The sequence below is a fragment of the Anoplophora glabripennis genome, unplaced genomic scaffold (genome assembly GCF_000390285.2).
Source record: "Anoplophora glabripennis isolate ALB-LARVAE unplaced genomic scaffold, Agla_2.0 scaffold114, whole genome shotgun sequence".
Lineage (NCBI taxonomy): Eukaryota > Metazoa > Arthropoda > Insecta > Coleoptera > Cerambycidae > Anoplophora > Anoplophora glabripennis.
In genome coordinates, this window is record NW_019416319.1 from 96,222 (window position 1) to 118,377 (window position 22,156).

The 22,156-nt window shown below is 30.6% G+C and overlaps 2 protein-coding genes across 2 annotated transcripts; both read right to left on the reverse strand.

Annotated features, from left to right (window-relative positions):
* Window positions 1-2,210: 2,210 nt before the first annotated feature.
* On the reverse strand, window positions 2,211-9,660 carry LOC111691379 (odorant receptor 49b-like). Its single transcript, XM_023454086.1, has 5 exons — window positions 9,578-9,660; window positions 7,724-7,825; window positions 2,784-2,889; window positions 2,558-2,719; window positions 2,211-2,261 (listed from the first exon to the last, which is right to left on the reverse strand). Exons 1-5 carry the CDS (start codon window positions 9,658-9,660, stop codon window positions 2,211-2,213), a joined length of 504 nt encoding a protein of 167 aa, XP_023309854.1.
* A 4,040-nt stretch (window positions 9,661-13,700) lies between these two features.
* On the reverse strand, window positions 13,701-21,910 carry LOC108903212 (odorant receptor 49b-like). Its single transcript, XM_018705311.2, has 5 exons — window positions 21,765-21,910; window positions 19,583-19,684; window positions 16,183-16,288; window positions 13,937-14,098; window positions 13,701-13,792 (listed from the first exon to the last, which is right to left on the reverse strand). The coding sequence occupies exons 1-5, from the start codon at window positions 21,908-21,910 to the stop codon at window positions 13,742-13,744; spliced, it is 567 nt and encodes a 188-aa protein (XP_018560827.2). The 3' UTR covers window positions 13,701-13,741.
* Between the last annotated feature and the right edge of the window lie 246 nt (window positions 21,911-22,156).

The following is a 22,156-nucleotide window of genomic DNA, read 5'->3' on the forward strand; positions in this document are numbered from 1 at the left end:
AAATTAAATCATCAGTTTTTAAGACAAACTTTGACACCCCGTACCTTGGAAAACGAATCATTTGCGGACATATGTTTATAAGCAAACTGCCATTATTTTCTCATGTAGAATCACCCCCTGAAATTTGTCGCACTTATTTACTAACACCCTGTATATATGAGATTGTTTCTTTATACAGGTATATTGTTTCCTGATAATGAAACGAGTAAACAAGTAAAAGATGTAACGAAGTGCTACCATCTAGTGGCCACTGCTACTAACTGCGTTCATAGTACCTACAGTACAGGTCACTGTTTGCCATTTTTGGCCTCTTTCTAGATCTCAGGTAGTTAGTGGCAGTGGCCACTAGCAGTAGCAGTAGCATTAGTTACAGCTTTTAGTAATACCTACTTCTTTAATGGATTTAAGGAATCAAAGCAGTTGAATCGTTCGTGGATTGTTGTATCTATGGCATGCTGATGAGGCTTAACAAGTCCTAAACCGGTATATGTCTGGTGTTCCTAAATAAGGGTTGACAACGGGGTCCCATAGGGTACACCCGCAGGAATGCGTACCGCTGATTTTTGCAAAACAAAAATCCTGTTAATTGAATTATAATTACCCCACAATATTATCCCATAACTTAAGTGGCTACGAACTATGGCAAAGGACACTGATCTCAAAATATCCTCTGAGAGAGAATGTTGAAGCAACCGCATACAAAAAATTTGCGACGACAGCCTTGAGCAAAGTCTGTCTACTTGTGTTGATCAACTTAAATTAGTGTCAAAATAAATTCCTAAAGTAATTTAGCAATAGCTTTTTCAGCTCCTTTATCAAAAATAAATAAAAAATTCTGTTATTGTTATCTTGTTATTGTTTAATTTTTAATAGATTTAAAAGGGAAATCGTTAATATAAACGATAAACAGAATTGGACCTAAAACAGAGCCTTGAGGAACTCATTTATTTATGGGGAGTAGACTCATGATCGTTCATGCTAACATATTGTTGTCTGTGGGATAAGTAAGAAGGTAGCAAATTTAGTGTATTACCTCTATATTCTAACTTGTTTGGCAAGATATTAACGTCAACATAATCGATATTACTGGTGAAATCCACTGCTAGGCGGAGCTATAGCTGGTAGAGTAGGTTCCCTTTAATGTCATCACTTAAAAAGATGGAATTATAGGAGAAACTAGTAGAAAGAGGAAAGAAAAATAAAGATTTATTGTATTGAATTAAAAAGGACCCTAATTTACTCAGTCTATGTATGTTTTGTTATGTATCTCCACAAAGAATTTATTTATTAGAAATAACACTAGAGTCGTCCTTACGACACATGATTTTTTTATTACACTTTTTAGTAAAAAAATTATATTAAAATTAGGTACGTGTTATTTCTTTGTAAATAGCATTTTCACATTTTTTAAACAATTTCGATTTTTTTTTACTTTCTTTGAATATTTTTTCCAAAGGTGATAACGATGAAATAAAACAAATAATGTGATATACAAGTATATTACGGTACATTAATATATAGTGTTATATGTATTTTATAGAACACACAACGTATACAGGGTGTTTCAGAAAGGCCTTCCGTAAATACAGGGGGGTGATAGTGTGATAAAAAATAAGAATTGTTGTCTTATGAACTATATGTCTATTTCCTCTTGTTTTCGAGATACAGAGCAACAAAATAAATTTTTTTAAACAGAATTTTGACGAAAATTTCCAAGTGCGAAATATTTTTATGATGTTTGATATTCTGGGATTTTTAAAGCTGCCAAATACGCTGGTCTAATTATTTTTTATGAAACTGTACCTGGTCGTCAAGGTCAGCGTTACTATTCTCCATGTCAAATTAGAAAAAATGTATAACGGGTTCCCGACATAATATGTCCGAAAATGGTTTTAACTTTTTCAAGTTCAGCTCACTTTATTTGGGCAAGGAAGCATTTTTCGACCAAATGTTCTTTGAACTACTCTTGATTTCATTGTAAAATCTATTGGAGACGAAAATCCTGGATATATATTTGCATTTAGTAGTTCAAGGAAATTGTATAAAATATTTCCAAACTGCCATCTTAAATTGTCAGTTGTAAAACCTGTCCTTTCCACCAGTTTCTAGCTCCCATAGTTTTCTGTATAGCAATATAAATATTAAGTTGCTGTGCACTAAACTGTTGCTCTGAGTGCTCTGTGCAAACATCAATCAATAAATTCCCTGTTTTAAGTTACATTTTGTAAGAAAGCATAAAAGCTATAAGCAGTTTTCACCATCTGTAAAGAAAATTATATATTAACAAACGCAGTGTTATCATTACTTGTAGCTACTTTAAAATAGGGTGTCATCGAAGGTGGTATAACGACGTGATGCTTGTGCAGCCTTTTGCTGACATTCACCGTAGATTAACACGGTACTACAAACACAAAGGTGATTTGCAAACGACAGCTAAAAGAAAAACCCCAATTTCAATAACATGATGTGTTTTTGACTTTGTCCTTTTTTGAAGTTTATCAGTACAAAAGAATAATTATAGGTATTTGAAAAGTTTTTACAACTAATATTTACTTACCAGTAGAACAGTTCCGTTATTAATAACGTGGTAGTTTCCAGCCCTTATACAAACACCTCTCTGGTTCCGGGTCATCATAATCAAAAAATGACATCGCAGACACCGTAATTTCGGTAAGTACCATTTGCACTCGGAATATATAGTGTCTGCTGTTGCTGTTGACTGAGAAATAATTACATTTTATGAGATTATCCTAAATTATTCACAACATTCGTTTAATACAAACCTCGTCCATCAATATTTGGGCGGGTAGGCCATATGCCAAAAAGAACTCTGCGATTACAGATAAGATTGTTACAATCGTTCTACCTTTGTCAGATATAGATCCTTGGCTGAAATTCAACGAAATTAATAGTTAAAAATCATAGCTGAATTAAGAGTCTGCAGAGAATGTTTCGGACGGGCGCTCACATATGTTCTTAACCTACACAGGGTGCTTTAAAAATAAGTGCCGAAATGTTAACCATGTATCTATAGACTGTTTGGAAATGAGAAAGAGTAATAAAATCCCGAGATAAGAACCGGCCATGGGCGTGGTAATATTTCGTTTCAGGTAATTATCGGGTAACACTAATCCTAACAAAAATGACAGGGATTGGAAAATCGACTATCTACAGACTTCTAAAGGAAACAAAAAATTAACAAGATACTGTAAATCCCCCAAAATCATCTACAGGGAGGTCAAAAGTCGTTATAGATGATTTCTTCAAAAATGTCATTCGCAGAAAAGTACACTCATTTTATTTTAAAAAAGAAATACCAACGCTAAACAAAATTTTAAGTGAACTTTCAGAGGACAACGATTTGCCAAAAATCAGTAGAAGCAAATTATGGGCCGTCTTACGAGAGTTGAATTTTTGCTGGGAAAAGCAGAACAGGAAGTCAGTTCTTATCGATAAAGATGAAATTATTTGTTGGCGAAGATCCTACTTAAGATCAATTAGAAAATTCCGTGACGAAGGGAGGAATATTTATTATCTAGACGAAACTTGGGTCAACGAGGGATATACTGTAACAAAAGTATGGCAAGATAAAAATGTAAAAAGTTTTCGACAAGCATTTTTGGATGGACTTTCAACAGGGTTCAAGGCACCTTCAGGTAAAGGGCGAAGATTAATAGTGACACATATAGGTAGTGCCAGTGGTTTTGTAGATGGCGGTTTACTTTTATTTGAATCTAAAAATACAGGTGACTATCACGAAGACATGAACGCAGATGTTTTCGAAGAGTATTTTACACAGATGTTGGATCTTATTCCTCCGGGGTCTGTAATTGTCATGGATAATGCCAGTTACCATTCACGGCAGACCGAGCGGACGCCTACGACTGCTTGGAGGAAAGCCGATATAATTCAATGGTTATCCGGAAAAAACATTTCTTTTGAAACAAATATGGTGAAAAAGGAACTTTTGACACTTGTCAATCTTAATAAAGATCAGAAAAAATATGTTATCGATGAAATGGCAACAAATCGCCAAATAACGGTACTACGGTTACCACCTTATCACTGTGAACTTAACCCAATCGAATTAGTCTGGGCGCAGGTAAAAGGAGATGTAGCGCGAAATAATACGACGTTTAAATTAAGTGACGTGAAAATTTTGTTAAAAAATTCCTTGGAACGAGTAACTGCAGATAACTGGCAAAGATGTATACATCATGTACAAAAAGAAGAGGAGAAAATGTGGGAACTCGATAATTTAATTGACGTTACTGTGGAACCTATCGTTATCAATCTAGGAGACGAAGATAATTCATCAGAATATTCAGAGGATGAATTTTAATATACCTACTTTTTTATTTTCTTTATTGTACATTTATACAACACTACATTTACTCACCATAATTTGAATTTTCAAAATACATATATTTTTGTGTGGAATAAAAGTCTATTCATTAAATTTAAATAAATATTTTGATAATAATATTGAATAATTTTATTTGAATTACTAAAAACCCTCTTAACCCGGTTATGATGCTTAAAGTAGCCTCATGTTTTGAAATGCTGTTTTTATATTGTTTACTTATAAGAGAAATGGACCGAGAAATTGAAGCGGCATAGACAAAGACGGATTGTCGGGGATTAAATTTTAGCTACCTGCTACAATTTAGTACAACCCGGTCACACAAAGTTTTTTTAAAAGTACACCTCATCTATACCGATAATACATAATATAAAAATATTGAATATAAGCACCAGTACTACATTTATTTACGATTTGCATACATAATAAGCTTTTATTACTCTCTTTCATTTCTAAACAGACTTTAACTCATCAAAAGCAACATCTCTTGTCCAATATTTTTTGGACACATTAAAATAGCCCTAACGAGTTGCCTATGAATGAATTAAAGGAATATTGAAATAAATGTTCTATATTCACTATCCTAATTCTTTTAAAAATTCAAATTATAAAAATGAAGTTATCTTATAAATTAAAAAAATTATTAGCCAAAAGTTGTTTGTTGTATCGATTTAAGGTACTTTAAAACACGCCTATAATGTTAGCACTTATTTCTGAGACACAGTTCTTATGCAAGTTCACACCATGATCATCATCATAATATTTATAAAGTATCATAGGACATTTTTGAGGATATATATGTTTGTAAAAATAATAATAATAATATATATATATATATATATATATATATTATTATTATTATTTTTACAAACATATATATCCTCAAAAATGTCCTATGATACTTTATAAATATTATGATGATGATCATGGTGTGAACTTGCATAAGAACTGTGTCTCAGAAATAAGTGCTAACATTATAGGCGTGTTTTAAAGNTATATATACTGGTGAGAATTACAAAATGAAAAGAATTTAAAAAAGTCGGCAGAGTATATAGCAAAAAGCAATGGTTTCAGTATACTTCTTTGTGGTACACTGTAATGAAAAGTATGGTCAAATTCCTTGAACTTTCCATGGTAACCTGTTGCCGTGAAATGTTCAAGTAAAATTCATATATATAATCAATATATATTTTAAAGGTTTTATTTAATATTACATGGGATTTACTTAATCATTCCATGGCAACATGTTACCATTTTACAAGTTCAAGGAATTTTACCAAACTCTTTGTTACAGTGTACACCTCTATTCAGTGTACTATAATCTGAAAATGAATTACCAAAAGTAACTCTTTGTTTGCGAAAATTTAAGTAACTGACCATAAATTTTAACGCATTATCATCTAGACCAAAGTATTTTAGCTTCAAAAAAAGAATCCTGTGATGTAATGTGTCGAAAGATTTACTATAATCCAATAGTACTAAGCATGTATTTAATTTATTTTCTAAAGCTCTAATTATATCATCCGTAACGTGTAACAATGCCATTGAGGTGTTTTAATAAGTTGTTTATACACAATCCTCTCCAATACTTTGAATATAGGCAGAATAATGATAGGTCGAAATTGATTTATTTGGGTGGGATTATTTACTTTAGGTATAGGTACAATACCTGCATATTTCCAAAGTGATGGGAACTTAGCTAATAGAAGACTACTGTTGATAATGTGAGGAATAGAACCAATAAGAGTGGGTGCAATTAAGAAAATCATTTTGAGACTTATGTCATCCGTGCCAATAACATTTGATTTAATCTGCCACAATATCTTTTCCACAGATTCTTCTCTTACTGTTGTAAATTGAAATTTATATGTAATATTTGCAAAAATTTGATTAATGTTCATATTAGTAACAAAATCATGATTATTGGAATTTACAGAAGATATACTCTATTAACAAGGACGATTAAAAAACAATGGATCGCTAATATCACCCGGGTAAATATATGGAGTTGACTTTATATTTAAATATCGTAAAGTACGCCAGAATCCCTTTGGATCATCAGCAAACTTATGTTGTAGATAAGCCCTTTTTTCATTTCTCATCACCGCACCATCGTGACAAATTTTCTAAGATCTTTATATTCCATGCCAGGCTTGTTCCTTTCTTTTTTTTTCTTAAATTTTGTAAGAGCCTTATTTCGTAATTTCATCTTAAGTTTAATATTGTCAGTGAACCAAGAGGCCGATAATTTTGTAAATCCAGACGTTTTAAAGCATGAGCATCAAAGACTAATTTTAATTTATTATTAAAAAAAATTACTTTTTTATCCACATCCATTAAATTATATAAGTAGGTAATTCCAATTTATATTCATCAAGTCTCGCATAAAATTATTGTAATTAAAACTGGAGTAATCACGATATGTACGAAAAGTTACTCGAGGTTTCACTTTCTTAACATTTAAATTTCAAATTGCTATGCAATGGTCAGATACAGGGTGTCCCACGGTGACGAGACATTAGACATTTTTCAGAGAGTACTTCGATATTAATTTTGAAAATTTTATTTTATTTATTACTTTAAATGGAACACTCTATATAATAAAGAACTCATAAAGTTCTTTCTTCTTAAAATTAACCGTTTCTGATATATTTAATTTTAAAAAAAAAATAAAATAAAAAAGCACTGCCTAATTCAAAAAGATATGTATTTTACAATAATAAAGTTAAATCCATAACATATATATGGGAAATAACTAAAACTCTAAGCTTCCCTGCCATAATTTCAAAATGACTTAATTTCATACAGGGTGGTAGAAATTTAATGCCGAATTTAGTCAACTTTAAACCATCTTATTTCTTTATTGTTAAAGAATGGAAAACGTTAACTTTTATTCAAATTCTGACATTCTAAATTTATTATTTATTCATGGAGAGTGCCACAAGATAATAAATATTCAAAATGTACACCTTTACAGGCTGTTACAAATTAGCTTCTAACGGTAAGAGGTACATATGTACCTGCTGTTTTTCAGTATGCTTTCGAGGCATTTTTCACCTATTTCGCATCATCTTATCGGAAAATTAGAATATACGTTTATATACGAATATACGACAGATTGTTTCGTTAGTTTAGGTTTTATAAGCAAAAAACTAAAAAAAATGCGTATGCATAAATATGTTTAAAAACAATTAATTAATGGTAAATTGGAGTAGGAAACATATCTACAGACTGTCTTTTACATGCTGGAACAGTGCGTTTGCTACTAGTATTTTTGTTACAAAATCACGAATTTAATGCTCAATTAGTTGGCCAAAATACATGCAAAATTAAAAATATATCTAAAAAATTTGTACTTACTTTATTGTCATATTGTACATACTTATACATTTCAGGGCAACGCTAGTAACCATTAACAGTGCAATTGGCACGCTTAGTAGTTCGTTTAAGTAGTCAACCAACCTGGACAACAAAGAGGTAATTGGTAATATTTCGGTTAAAAATTAGTACAATTAAATTAACCGAAAGAATAACTCATTTTTTTTATAAATTCGACAAAATTACCTGCAATATACTTAAAAGTTAGTCATAGTTTAACTACAAATTTCCAGAATATTCTTAGTGATTTTGAAAAGCTTCAGTAAAATTTACATAGGTAATAAAATAACGGACAATATTAAGGAATCATCATTAGAAATTAAAAATTTCCAGTGGTATACTTCACTGTACAACTATTGTTTTCCTAAATAAACTCTTCTTACAAATTAAAAATTTTGAAAAATTTTATAGTGTATATGTGAACATGACAAATCTGTAACAACAAACTTCAGTAAAGCATCAATTTGTATCGAAGGAAATTTTGTATTCCTTTAAGGAGGTATATCGGGGTCCGAGTGAAATGAGGAGCGCAGGGGGGGGTCCTATGCTTTTCTTATGAGACTAAAACCCGCTGCCAATTTCAAAAAATAAAATTCTATTGAAATTATTTGCGATAAACATTATCTATACAGCAAACAAATCTACTCATGGCTCATGCACATGGCATACATATTGACTAATTAACAACATAAAAATATCATGTTTAAGTAGTTTTAAAATATATTTAATGAACGCATAGAGACTATGTAGATGTGACAACAGCGCTAATAATTGACTAGCAGTTGTACACACTGTGAACCTACACCTCGGACATCGGAGATATTGCGTGTCAAATTCGGGTAAAGATGCGTACGCGTTCAAAAATGTATTGTGTGTAAATTATGTACAATATAATTATTATATATAGCAAATATATCGTATTATCCTCGATTTGTATCCTTTATTTAAAATCCGTAAATCATGTAAACTGGTAAAACAACGAGAATTATGTTAATTTAGTTTTAAAGAAATGAAATGACACTCGCGCCCATCTCTCGTCCAAGTCAAAGAAAATGTTGCATGCAATTTTGAAGGTTCTGTGATAGAAATTACATTATTACTCACTGTTCGTGTTTTTAATCTCTATTTTAGTAATGTTACAAAAGTTTTGCAGCTATAACAACAAACAAACCAACAAACAAGTAAAGAAAACTTTATGTAACCCTAAATATTGCTGAGTAATGATTACGATGTTTTTATAAACCATTAAATATACTGTATTTTATTCCAATAAATATATCACAGCTTCCTAGTCTTTTTTAATTAATCTAGTTTTTTTAAAATATTACAAAAAATCATCTGTTGTGGATAATTTATTGTTGATAACAATGTACATGGGATTTAGGAAAAATGTATGTGTTTGAAATCAATTTCGTTTTTATCAAGTTTTTCAAATACATTCGCTCCTTGCTGCACATTAACTCTCAAGTCAGACAGAAATGCAATTATTGGTTTCTGTTTCTAATTAATACAGCCGTACTATGTTCAAAACTTACATAAAAAATAAGATAATACCGTGTACTATCTATGGAAAAGTTTTAATTCACAATTTCTACATTTTTTTTCTCAGTTATGCGCAAAAAAAGGGCCGCACCGTCCATCTTCGCCATATAAACCTATGTTAAAATGAACAACTTTCAACAACAATATCTCAAAATCTAGATTCAAAAAAAATTTCAAAAAAATATGACGCACAGAGGGAGCACTGACTAATACGCTATATAAATTTCGAGTACATCTGTGTATTTGAGTAAACCCGATATACCTCCTTAATTTAACTGAGACAAATTAACTAACCTCATAAGGAACTGCTGATATTTAATTATCGATTTTAGCTTCCGTATATAGATCTCGACGTCGTGGTCATTTTCAATTTCCATTGTATTAACATCCACAATCCTCAAATTTACTAGTCTAAATTGCACTGCAACCACAACTATCAGGGAACATATAAATATGTCGAAAGAAACAAAGGCGAACGCAGCGTTTATAATAACGTAAAATTCGACAGTATAAAACAACGGAAATGGTATAAAAGGAGGTATGTAGCAGTTAAATATGGACGAAGCATTCGAAACGAAGGGTCCTATGACGTATATTAAAATTGCTAAAATTAAGATATTTTTATAAATTTTTTGCACACCATTGAAATGCTGCAGCAAATACGTTATCTGGTCGTCTGCAACATTGACTTTCCAGAAGAGTTCATTTGCCTCTAAGATTTGTTTGATTTTCTTTCTGCCTAGTGCAAGCGGTACATACTTCACCATTATCTGAAACAGAAATAAAATTATTATAATTATTAATTTTTATAACAAAAGAACCATACATAGGAACTTATACTAGTATTTATACTTACTACGACAAGTGCACTTATTGTTTCTACAATTTGTAGGTCTCTATCAAGATAGCATTTGAGGAAAGCCAGGACTATAACACACGCTGTTAAAAAGTTGTTGAAAGTAACACGCCATTTACAAGCAGAAAGGTGAGGATGAATCCCGAGAAGAATAAAACTTTTAAAACAGAAATTATTTTCCATTTTTCAGCATCTGCTGTTACTGCAGAAAGATAAACAGCATTTGCCAGACGGACTGCAACATATAACGGTTTTATAGTGACGAGTTACGATCTACACCCACCTATTTATATATTAATATAATTTATGACTGTAACTTTAAATATTGATTAAAATGTCTTCGAGTAACTGTGGTTAATAATTGAAATACGGAAAAGTTATCAACTGCATCGAATATTTCAATTTTTTATCACTACATATTTAATTGTAATGGGCATTCGAAAGGGAATATACCATACTCCAAAGGTAGCTTCCTTGGATTAAAAATAAACCGATTTGGATAAAGTCACCTTAGTACAATTTTACTTTCTTGAAAAGTTACAGGACTACAAAGAATATTCCCAATTATTTAAAATTTAAGTAATTAAAGTAATTTAAGTAATTTTTTGAGTCCCATATCCTACCTATCTCTTAGATAATCATCTACCTTAGAGCTACTAAACCCCATAAATCACTACCCCATAAATCACCCTAATTTTTCCTATGAGATTCGTTTTATTATATGTAATGCCTATTTCATCATATTATTTATTTATTTATTGTGTTTACTTGCTACCCATCGGGTTGGCAAAGTTATTGTCTACATTTATAAAAGTTAGCCCAGAAATGCTTTTTCGTGAACAAACAAATAACGTTCTTAGATTTAAGAAGTGTGTGGCGGTGGAAGATTCCCATATCGAAACTTAACTTATTCTTGCTTTGTTTTTCTATTTTATGTTATGTGTAAAGTATGTCTGTCCAATTTTGTTAGTGAAAATTACATTAGCAGACAGTAAGATTTGCTAGACTTATTTTAAAAATATGTACGGTTTTAACATAGTAATTATGTCCAATTAAAAATTAAAAACAAAAAATGGTGGATGCGCCGCTCGATGTGCACTATTACATAAAATCATATATATTTCCTAAACTGTTAATTTTACCGAGTTGAACCAAGAGGGTATTATCGTTGGCAAATTCTTCAGGGAACTTATTTTTGACACAGGCAGATTGCGATCGTCATCTATGCAAAAATTCTGGGTTGTTAACCATCGGGCATAGTCTGTCCCTGACGTTCTGGTCATAATGAGGTTTCACTTACAACATCAAAAACAAGCTATAGGCATGTGTTATCAATCACCAAATTTGCATCATGCTGAAGTTAATAGTTTAGAGACTGTAAATGAAAATAACTTTTTAATTTTCACCTTTGAGGGCCCGTAACTTGTTAACAAAGGCCCATATGAAAAAAAATATGACGAACTGATTTTATTTTGACCTCAATTATTTGTACTACATTTACTTTTTTGTATCAAGTACCGGGACACCCTGTATATACGAGTATAGCTAGGTTCAAGTACGAACCACACACTATATTGCAAGAGATATGCCTAATTCTTTTTTGAAATGCAATTTCAGGTGCACTTTGGGATACACGAACTTGCTATTATTCGCTTTTTATAATTATTAACCAGGCACTTTAGAAAATCAATGAGACTGGGAAGGCAATGAAATTCCTGAATCAAATTCGTAGGTAAAAATAAAAAACTGCTATTAATCTTAAGCTATTCATAATATTAATAATTTTGTAACGTAATCTTCCAAAGAAATATTCTGTATTCTTGTTTTTCATATTGTCAACACTCTTGACATTGTTGTTTCAAAATTTGATTTTTTCTAAAAAATTTGTGTTTTACATTTAATTTTGTTTTATTTAATATCTATTTATGCATCCCACCTGAAAACGCACCCTAAATGAAAAAAATGTTAAGAACTTTCTGTTATGGTTATTTTTACGTGTTCGTGTTTGTTAAATGCGATATTAGAACAACAAGAATACATAATATTTAATTGAAAAAATATATTATTTAACAATTTTAGTATGTCAGGTATTTTATATTAACAGAAAATATTGATTTCCCACATTTCCCTAACCTACTTTTTTCTTTTGCTGGACTTCTATAGCTTGCTGATTATATAGTCTTTTGTAACCCTAGTTCCTGGTTTAGAGCATTTTTTCAGAAACAAGGTCAAAATAATACTCAGAATAACTGATACTCATTTTATTCACATAAATTCTAATGTGATCTATACTATTCCACATCTACTTATTTCCTTTTGCAACATATATTAAGTGATGTCCTTATAAGGTGCGGAATTTTTTCTATTTGATAGTTATTCAAATGATACTGAAAATAGTGTGGATGTATTTTTACGGAAAACTGTTTAAAGGAGGTATAAAACCGCTATTTTTGAGAAAAGCTTCCTTATTTCATAACGCTTATAGTATTTTTTTGTTATTTCAGTTGTACTTTCTATATTACCACATTGGTACTATAAAAGTGTTTTAATATGGCATTTCAACTTTTCCTTCTAGTCTCTGTTCACGATGGACCATGTACAAAAAGACAGGAGCTAAATATTTTTTTGGCGAACTGAAAAAAGGAAAATTTCATATTTGAAGGAACCAAATCTTCTGGCTTTTCTGATATATTGTATTGTTTCAGATGAAAAGGATACTATAGCGTTTTGTTACGATATTGAAGGCCTAATAAACCAATTAAAACTCAACTCAAAGTTTTTAGAGACGAGTGGAGGTTATTCAAGACAGTTGTTCTACAATCTACATAGTGGTGGTAGATGTGATTCACTTCCAACAGCATACTCAACAAAACTGAAAGGAAACTGTTATAGTATGAAGAATATCTTGGAAAATATAAAACAATTAGAATGAGGATGGCGAATATGTGGAGCTTTCAAAATTATTACTGTTGTCCCCAAACACCAACCAGGATTTACTAGGTATCCCTGTTTAGTTTATGAGACAATGGAGATAAGAAGAATCACTTTATCAGAAAACCTGACCTAACCGAGGAGCTCTGAATTTAGAATTTTTAGCGTTACTCAAGCTCAAAATACATCCGAAATTCTGTTTTGTCCACTACATATAACACTTGGGACTAATAAAACATGCTTATGGTGCTTTAAATAAAATTTAAATTTCCCGAAAACAGACAGTGCTAAAGCTGAAAGAGAGTATATTCGATGGACCTCAAATTCCTAATATGTTACGTGAAGATTGTGTATTAACAATAAATTAATCTAAGCAGGTGCATAGCAAAAATTTAACATCTGTAACATGTACAATCCTTGCGAATGCATATTCACAAATAACTTTTTAACAATTTGGGGAGCATTTTCTCGAAAATGAAGGCTTTTTCTGTAAAATAGCATAGAAGCTGTAAGCAGTTTTTATCATTTGAAAAGAAACTACAAAAGTATTTTAAAATAGCCTTTCTACTTCTTCTAAGTCTCCATTAAGTGCAAATATAAGCTTCTCGTAGATACTTTAAACTTTAACATATAATTTTTTTCTTTGGCGACTGTTCAGTTCATCATTTCACTTATGTTACTTCTTGTAAGAAGGTATGGAAGGTGTAAGCAGTTTTCATCATCTGAAAAGAAAATTATACTTATATTAGAATGTTGAACATGTATCTCTAGAGACTTTATACTTATAGAAAATAACGATTTCAAAATCAATCATTTTTCATATCTACTACATTTCTGATTTATCTGTAGCCCGTTATTTTACTTACTAATAAAATTGTTCTGTTGTTGATAACGTGATAGTGTCCAGCCCTTATACAAATACTTTTCTGGCTCCGGATCATCATAATCAAAAAGTTTTTACGCAGAGATCGTAGTTGGGGTGAGTACCATTTACACTCAGAATATAAAGTGTCTGCTGTTGCTTCTGACTGGAAAATAATTACATTTGTTATATCAAATTTTTTACAGAGTTCTAAACCGAGCAAAAAAATTAGGGGAGCATAAAAATTTCCCAATTTTTTTTAATAATTTTTGAATGGCTGTAACTCGTGAATAATGATCGAATCGAGAAAAAGCATCTTGAGGCTCGAAGATTCTAGTTTTGAAAAATTAGTTTTGTTTTTTTTTTATTTTCTGAACGATTATTTCTCATCGAGATATTGGCTTTTGAGTGAAACTCACCCTTTTCTATGAGCCGTATCTCATGAACTAATGATCGTACACTGAAGGTGGGTTTTGTAAACTTGAATCACTACTCTTGAAGGCCTATTGGTATGTTTGAGATTTTTTTTTAATACCTACTCAGTGTTAATTTAAAAAAGTGCAAAAATGACCTTTTCTGCTGTGTTGGAAAATCAACGACTACCTTTCAAAAAATTGCTAATGTTCGTAGGTATTTTTTAGCTCAATACATGCCCATAAGGCCTGAAAATCCGTTTTCCTGTCCTGAATCGTCAAAGTTTTATAAAAAATAAAGGAGCGAGTTTATTGGTCTATAAACATCAATTAATGATGATTGGGACGAAAAAAAATTTGATGCGTTATATTTCTCACAATTCGCGTTATATATTTATCAAATATCGAAAGAAAAAATTTAAAATTTTGAAAATTCGATCTTGAAAAAAAATCAAAATTTTCAAAATTTCATTGCCATTATCTTTTTTACAACTTCATATTGAATATTTCAAATGACCAAATGTTGAAATAAAAAAAAAACAATTTTTAAATAATAAAAAAATATTATATGACTTCAAAATTTTCAGAAAATTATACCTAGGTACTTAATAATTTTCTGTCCAGTTTTGATGTGACTTTTTTCTTCGCATGCCGTTTTTCATCGAGTTAAAATTAATTGCATTAATTTATGTTGATGGCCTCATGTGAATCTTCATGTATTTTTTTACACATTTTTTTACAGTAAATCGATATACGATTTACTGATCCATTTTTAATAAAAAAAAAATTTCAAAAATATCTATTTTTTTCATTAAAAAAATAATATTCAAATTTTATTATTTTTTTAGATATTTGATAAGTATTCAGTGTGACATTGCGAAAAAAAAATTTGAAAAATTAGATTTTTTTAATTTTTAATTTTTTTTATCTATATTTGATGAGTATTTAACACGAAATAGTGAGAAAAATAACATAATTCTTTTTATCTAAATGATTGAATGATGTATAAGGAGCAAACCAGCTCCTATATTTTTTTTTATAAAACTGACGATTCAGGGAAGGAAAACGGTTCGACTCATCAATTTCAAAATTTCCAGACCTTGTGAGCATGTATTGAACTAAAAGAAAACCTACAAACACTGGCAATTTTCGCAATATTTGCAGAGTAGTTATTGATTTTCCAAATCAGCAGAAAAAGAACTTTTTGGCAGTTTTTCAAATTAATATTGAGAATATTTTTTTTTGTCAAACATGCCACAAGGTCTTTGAAGAGGATTGATTCAAGTTTCCAAAATCTACCTTCTATTCGCTGTACGATCATGAGATATGATGACAAAAAAAAAGGTGACTTGTCACTCAATGAGAAATAATCGTACAGAAAATAAAAAAAACAAATTGTAGGTGAGAAATCAGGCTAAATGACCCTCTCATTGATTAATCCAGAAATAAAATAAATTTCTGGGCCCATGGTCAGTTTAAAACAAAATAAAATTTTTTGCCCTTACTTTATTTTTTTGATTGCACTGAGAGTGATGTTCAAAAAAATTTTTTCGTCTTAAGATTTCAAAACTAGAATCTTCAAGATGCTTTTTTTTCTCAATACGACCATTATTCACGAAACTACAGCCTTTCAAAAATCACTAAAAAAATTTGGAAAATTTTCTTACATCCTTAATTTCTTTGCTGAATGTATCTATATGGGGTCCGCTCAAATTTTAATTATAATATGGTCTCCATTGCTTTGAAATCATTGACAAAAATTTCTTTGCGTCTAGAGTGTACTTCAAAATATAGTTTAAAAATTTGAACGATCCCCCTGTATTTATTAAATACAAACCTCGTTCATCAGTAACTGCGCAGGGAGCCCATATATCAAGAAAAATTCGGCAGTCACAATGAAAATGATAATAAAAAATCTACCCTCCTCGAACACAGAGCCTTGGCTGAAAATGATATGGAAAATTATTGTGTCTTATTCCCATACTGGGTGTATTTAAATGAATGATCACAAATGCCACCTTGTTAATCTTCAGGCCAAAAGTAGATCAAACTGAGATAAGTTCACTTTAGTTCAAAGTTGCCATGTTGACAAATTGCAGAGTATTTGATTTTTTCTAAAATATCACAAACATGTAAATATCTGGGAAGATATTGTAGTGACCATTTCAATATTAGTTTTATTGTAACAAATCAATTGCCTAATAATTTTTAAAGAGGACTGAGGTGTGCTCTGAACTGCGAAAAAAATACTAAGTGACAACGTCATTAAGAACATCAGAATTTCAATGTTACTGAATATTTTCGATATTCGATTAAGATCATTTGATTCATACAATTCATAACAGGAAGAACTTTTATCACATTTTATGCTAATGGTAAATGATTTACTATTTTTTAAATTAAAAATAAACTTATGCCACAGTCGAAAATAATTCGCAAACTATTCGTTTTATAAGAAAAATGCACAAGAGTTATTTTTAGAATTATAATTTTAAATACAATGTATCAAAAATCCCACACCTAAATTTTTTTCTCTTAACAATTGCATTGTATTTAAAATTGAACTCGTATAGTATAGTACTCTATTATTAGCTTTATAGCTAGTACATTCATGTACATCTTATTATGTAAACAATGCAATATAAAAAAAATAACAACTACTGTCAAGATACCTACACTTGGTAAAAAAAAGGTAACAATAAAAATACTTGAAAATAAAATTACACAAATAAGATGAAATGTTGAGAACAATTTTTGGAAAAAAACATGTTACACGCAAATAACTTGAGTTTTTATCATTTGGCACAATTTTTATCAAAAACTATACGAAAAGTCACATTTTTCGAACTTCGTTTTTTCACATCCTGATATTTGGCGGACTCTAAAGGGTGTCTATAATATAAACGCCATATATTTAATTTGTGTTAGTATAGATCAAAACAACAAAAAACCGTTATACAAGGTGTCCCGGTACTTGATACAAAAAAGTCGAGTACAAATAGATGAGGCCAAAATAATATCAGTTCTTCATGTAAATTTTTTTCATAAGGGCCTTCGTTAAAAAGTTACGGACCCTCAATGGTAAAAATTAAAAAGTTATTTTTATTTACATACATTAAACTATTAACTTCAGCATGATGCAAATTTGGTGATCGATAATACATGCATACAGCTTGCTTTTGATGTTGTAAGTGAAACTTCATTATGCCTAAACCGCCAGGGACGGACTATACCCAATGGTTAACAACCCAGAATTTTTGCATAGATGACGATCGCAATCTGCCTTCATCATAAATAAGTTCCCTGAAGAATTTACCAACGATAATACTCTCTTGGTTCAACTCGGTAAAATTAACTGTTTAGGAAATACTTGTGATTTTATGTCAGACACACACAGACACACTTTACACATAACACAAAATAGAAAAACAACACAAGAATAAGTTAAAGTAAGTTAAGTATTCAACTCCAAATATCGATGTCCATACAGACGTTTCTGAAAAACGTATAGACCTATTAAATTATTACCCACTATTAATGTATTGACAGGAATAATGGATAATAATTTAATACGTCCATACGTTTTTGAGGAACGTCTGAATGGATACATCGATATTTGGAGTTTTTGCAAAGTAATTTGCAGCCACTATTAGACCATGTTCCATTAGTCACCCGAAAAAACGTTTGGTTCATGCACGATGGGGCTCCTCCCCATTACAATGTTAATGTATGAAATTATCCATTATGTTTAATAATAACTGGATTGGGAGAGGAGGCCCAATTTCATGGCCACCACGTTCTCCAGACTTTAATCCGATGGACTTCTTCCTTTTGGGATATCTGAAAAATTTAGTGTACTCAACCCTAAATTATGTTGCATGGTGATAATATTAGACGTATCATAAAAATGCTTTTTCATGTACAAACAAATAACATTTATAGAGTTAGGAATGGTGTGGAAGTAGAATGTGCCCATACAGAAAATGTATTTTGATAGTTTTCTTTCTTTTAAATTATTTTTTAACTTCCTTTAACTTAATCCTGCTTTTTTTCTATATTGTGTTATATGTAAAGTGTATTTGTCATATTTTGTTAGTGAAAATTACATTAGCAGACAGTAAGGTTTTCCAGGGTCTTATTTTAAAAATATGTACCAGGCAGATTGTGATCGTCATCTATGCAAAAATTCTGGATTATTAACCATTGGGTATAGTCCGTCCCTGGCGTTCTCGTCATAATGAAGTTTCACTTACATCAAAAACAAGCTGTACGCATGCGTTATCGACTACCAAATTTGCATTATGCTGAAGTTAATAGTTTGGAGACTGTGAATAAAAATAACGTTTTAATTTTCACTTTTGAGGTCCGCAACTTGTTAACAAAGGTCCGTATGAAAAAAATTTATACGAAGAATAGATATTATTTTGACCTCATCTAATTGTCCTCGACTTTTTTGTATCAAATACCGGGACACCCTGTATACAACGTAAGTCCTAGACTTAATTTTCAATAAAAACAGTTTATATCAAATTTTGTAAATTTAATAGTCGAAGCTTACAAAGAATTGTTTGCCATTAAGGGCAACAATAATTTCTTTGTGCAAACATCTCATATTATTTCTCGTCTCGTATTTTCAGTACGAATGATATTAAGCTTGCTGTAATTCGTTGCCTGTTTTTTATTGTTTTCCACAATTTATCGATTATTAGAACTTGAGATGTTAAACTGTTGCCAGGGGAAAGCAACATGTAATTTTTAGAAAGCAAAATGTAATTCTTAGGATAACCGGTACCCAAAACATATGTTTTGATTATAAGTTAGGTTATTTGTCGCTATGTTCCATAGTGTTTTAGATAGTGGCAACGTAATTTCTCGCCCTGAAAGCAAGCCACAATAACAAGTTCGTGCAAAAAAGTAAATACTATACTTTGTTCGCGACAATTTTGCTACAAGTACAAGAAAAATTATCAGTTAAAGGGTGTATCTAAAACAATAGTTGCAATATACTTAAACAACATAAACGTCACGTACAGGAGTTGACAGTAGCAGGTTTTCCCGACAGACAGACTATCCGAGTTCTTCTTAGAAGCAAATCGCTATTGAACACACGCACTGCCAACCCCCTGCACCTGTCGGGGATAATATATGACAAACTGGCCTTATATTAACCTTGAAATGATTTTACATATTCGTCTGACTATAAGTGCAACTATAAAAATGATAAAATTTATACTTACTGTGTCGTCCTAACATACAGACTACTACAGATCATGGTAACGCTACTGACCATCAGCAGTGCAATTGGTACAGTTAATAATTTATTTAGATCATCAACAAATCTGAAAGAAAGTGGATTGGTTTATTTTTTTCATATCCGTTTCAAGTGAAAGACTGTGATTTGGCCAGGGAAGTACATAGGTAATTTTTTTTGCTGCTACTAGAAAATGTGATAGGTTTGTTGTCAAGAAAATTATTATTGATTGTTTTTTAATCGATTTCTCTTTCGTTTATTTTATTTGTAAATATATTGATTAAGTAAAGGATAAAACACCTACAATATTCAAAAATTAAAGATTCTTTTCCTCATTTAATTTTTTATATAAAATGTGTTTAGGAAGGAAATGTATCTCTAAATATATGTATTTTCTTTTAAATGGAACAGTCGACAGTCGAACAGGCGGCAAATGTATATTTGTCGCCTTTTTTTTCTTTCCTTCTTACTTCTGTTTACAATGATATGTAAGTGTCATATATTTGCTTCGATAGTTTGCACATTTTTTTTATTTACTTCATGGCTGTTACAATAGTTATTTAATTATGCAGTAAAGTACAAGATGGTATTTAAGCAGCAAAGGCATTAAATCCACTTTACTGCCCAGTTAAACACATATTTTTTTTTAAATTTTATCATAATTGCAAACAAAGCTATTTATTTATTATTAAAATTGTATGATAGTTCTTTCATGTCAATAACATTATATCATTTTCAGAATATGTACTATTGGTATATTTTGCTGAATTAAGTAAAAGTATGAAATCTTCATTATGATCAATATATGCGAAGCTCAGAGCTACTTTGAATGTCTACAACAACATCGATATTGGAAAACAGGTAACTAAAATTAAAAGAATTCTTGAAACGGCAATCGGATGGATGTCGTGCTAAAAAGTCAGCAGTTTTAGAAAATGAACAAATTAAAATACTCTAATGGAGGCTCTTGATGGTACGTATTTAGATACAAAGGCAATTATAAACAAAATATTTTTATAAACGAAGAATACTGACTATTATTATTTTAGGTGACAATGATTTTTGCCATATCTGGGGCATGTCGATGTGATGAATTACTTCAAACAAAAATTGGAGATTGTGTTATCAAATTGTGTTATCAATCTGAAGTTAATAGTTTAAAGACTAAATAAAAATAACTTTTTAATTTTCACCTTTGCAGGCCCGTAACTTGTTAACGAAGGCTTGTATGAAAAAAAAAATTATATGAAGAACTGATATAATTTTGACCTCATCAGTTTGTATTCGACTGTTTTGTATCAAGTACTGGGACACCCTGTATATGAAAAAGTCAATGTTCGTCTAAAATTAATTTTACATCTGCAAAATAAAAATCCTTTCAGTGGCTCGTTCTCAAATTGTCGTATGTCACGAGATAGATTTAATTTTTTTCATGCTCAATGTATATTCATGATCATGATTATATTGTGCACATAAAACTTCGTTCCAGTATTTTCATGTTATTAGAAGATATTGGAGATATAACATTTTTTTTTCAAAAGACAGCATACATCATACATTATAAATGAAAGCAAATGTATAATATAAAAAAATATAAAACATTAATTAAAATATTATTAATTAATATTATTATATATAGAGCTAAATTGATTTCCTCAAGAAATGAAATTTTTAATAATGATTTGAAAGTCAAAAAATTGTTCTAATATACAAGAATTTTCTTGAAACAGTTGTTAGGAATATTGAAGGTAAGACAAATTATGTCAGACAAAAAAGAGAAATTACATTCACAATAAAAATTATAGATTAAAAAAAATAGGTATTAAAAACCTTAGAACAGTTTTCCAGACAACTAATACTGCATGAACTTTACTGTCAAATACGCGCCCAAATAACAATTTTCAAAATTCAGAAAATTGCGTAGTAATAGTAGAACAAACATCATATGATATGTTCAACCACGGAAACAGAAAAAACAAACTTTAAAGTGTCAGTGATAAAACGTCTCCTTAATTTTTGACAGTTATTTATTTACGCACTGTATAAAGTATAGATTCTAAGGTATTAAACTGTTTCCATTAAAGTGAGGCACGTGGAATAAACCAATTTCAGTAACACTGACATACTAGAAAGTTTATGTAAATAAACTAACAATAAGTTACACTTACCTTATAAGAAACTGTTGATATTTAATTATGGATTTTAAATTCACTTTGTAGACCCTAAGGTCGTGATCGTTTTCAATCTTCCTAGCATTAAGATCTTCAATTTTTAAGTTTACCAGCCTAAATTGGGCTGCAACTGAAACTATCATAGAACATACGAATACATTGAAACAAAAAGCTGATGCCGCCCCAACTATAATGACATAAATTTCGAAAGCGTAGAATATCGGAAAGGGTATTCGGGGTGGAATGTAACAGTTGCATATGGACGATCCTCTAACAAAAAAGGGTTTTGCAACATGTAATATAATGCCGAAAAAAATAGCGTGCTTATAAACTTTCTCTATTGTTTTGAAATACTGGACGTAATATTTTACTTGGTCGTCTTCAACGTC

Coding starts and splice junctions, on each gene's coding strand:
- LOC111691379 (XM_023454086.1), bottom strand. CDS start 9,660: ATGGAAATTGAAAATGACCACGACGTCGAGATCTATATACGGAAGCTA. Junction 2,890..7,723: donor ATGTACAATATGACAATAAA/GTAAGTACAAAT, acceptor GTTGAATTTCAG/CCAAGGATCTATATCTGACA. Junction 2,720..2,783: donor CCCAAATATTGATGGACGAG/GTTTGTATTAAA, acceptor ATTATTTCTCAG/TCAACAGCAACAGCAGACAC.
- LOC108903212 (XM_018705311.2), bottom strand. CDS start 21,910: ATGATAGTTTCAGTTGCAGCCCAATTTAGGCTGGTAAACTTAAAAATT. Junction 19,685..21,764: donor TATCAACAGTTTCTTATAAG/GTAAGTGTAACT, acceptor ACTTTCTTTCAG/ATTTGTTGATGATCTAAATA. Junction 13,793..13,936: donor ACAACAGAACAATTTTATTA/GTAAGTAAAATA, acceptor TTTTCTTTTCAG/ATGATGAAAACTGCTTACAC.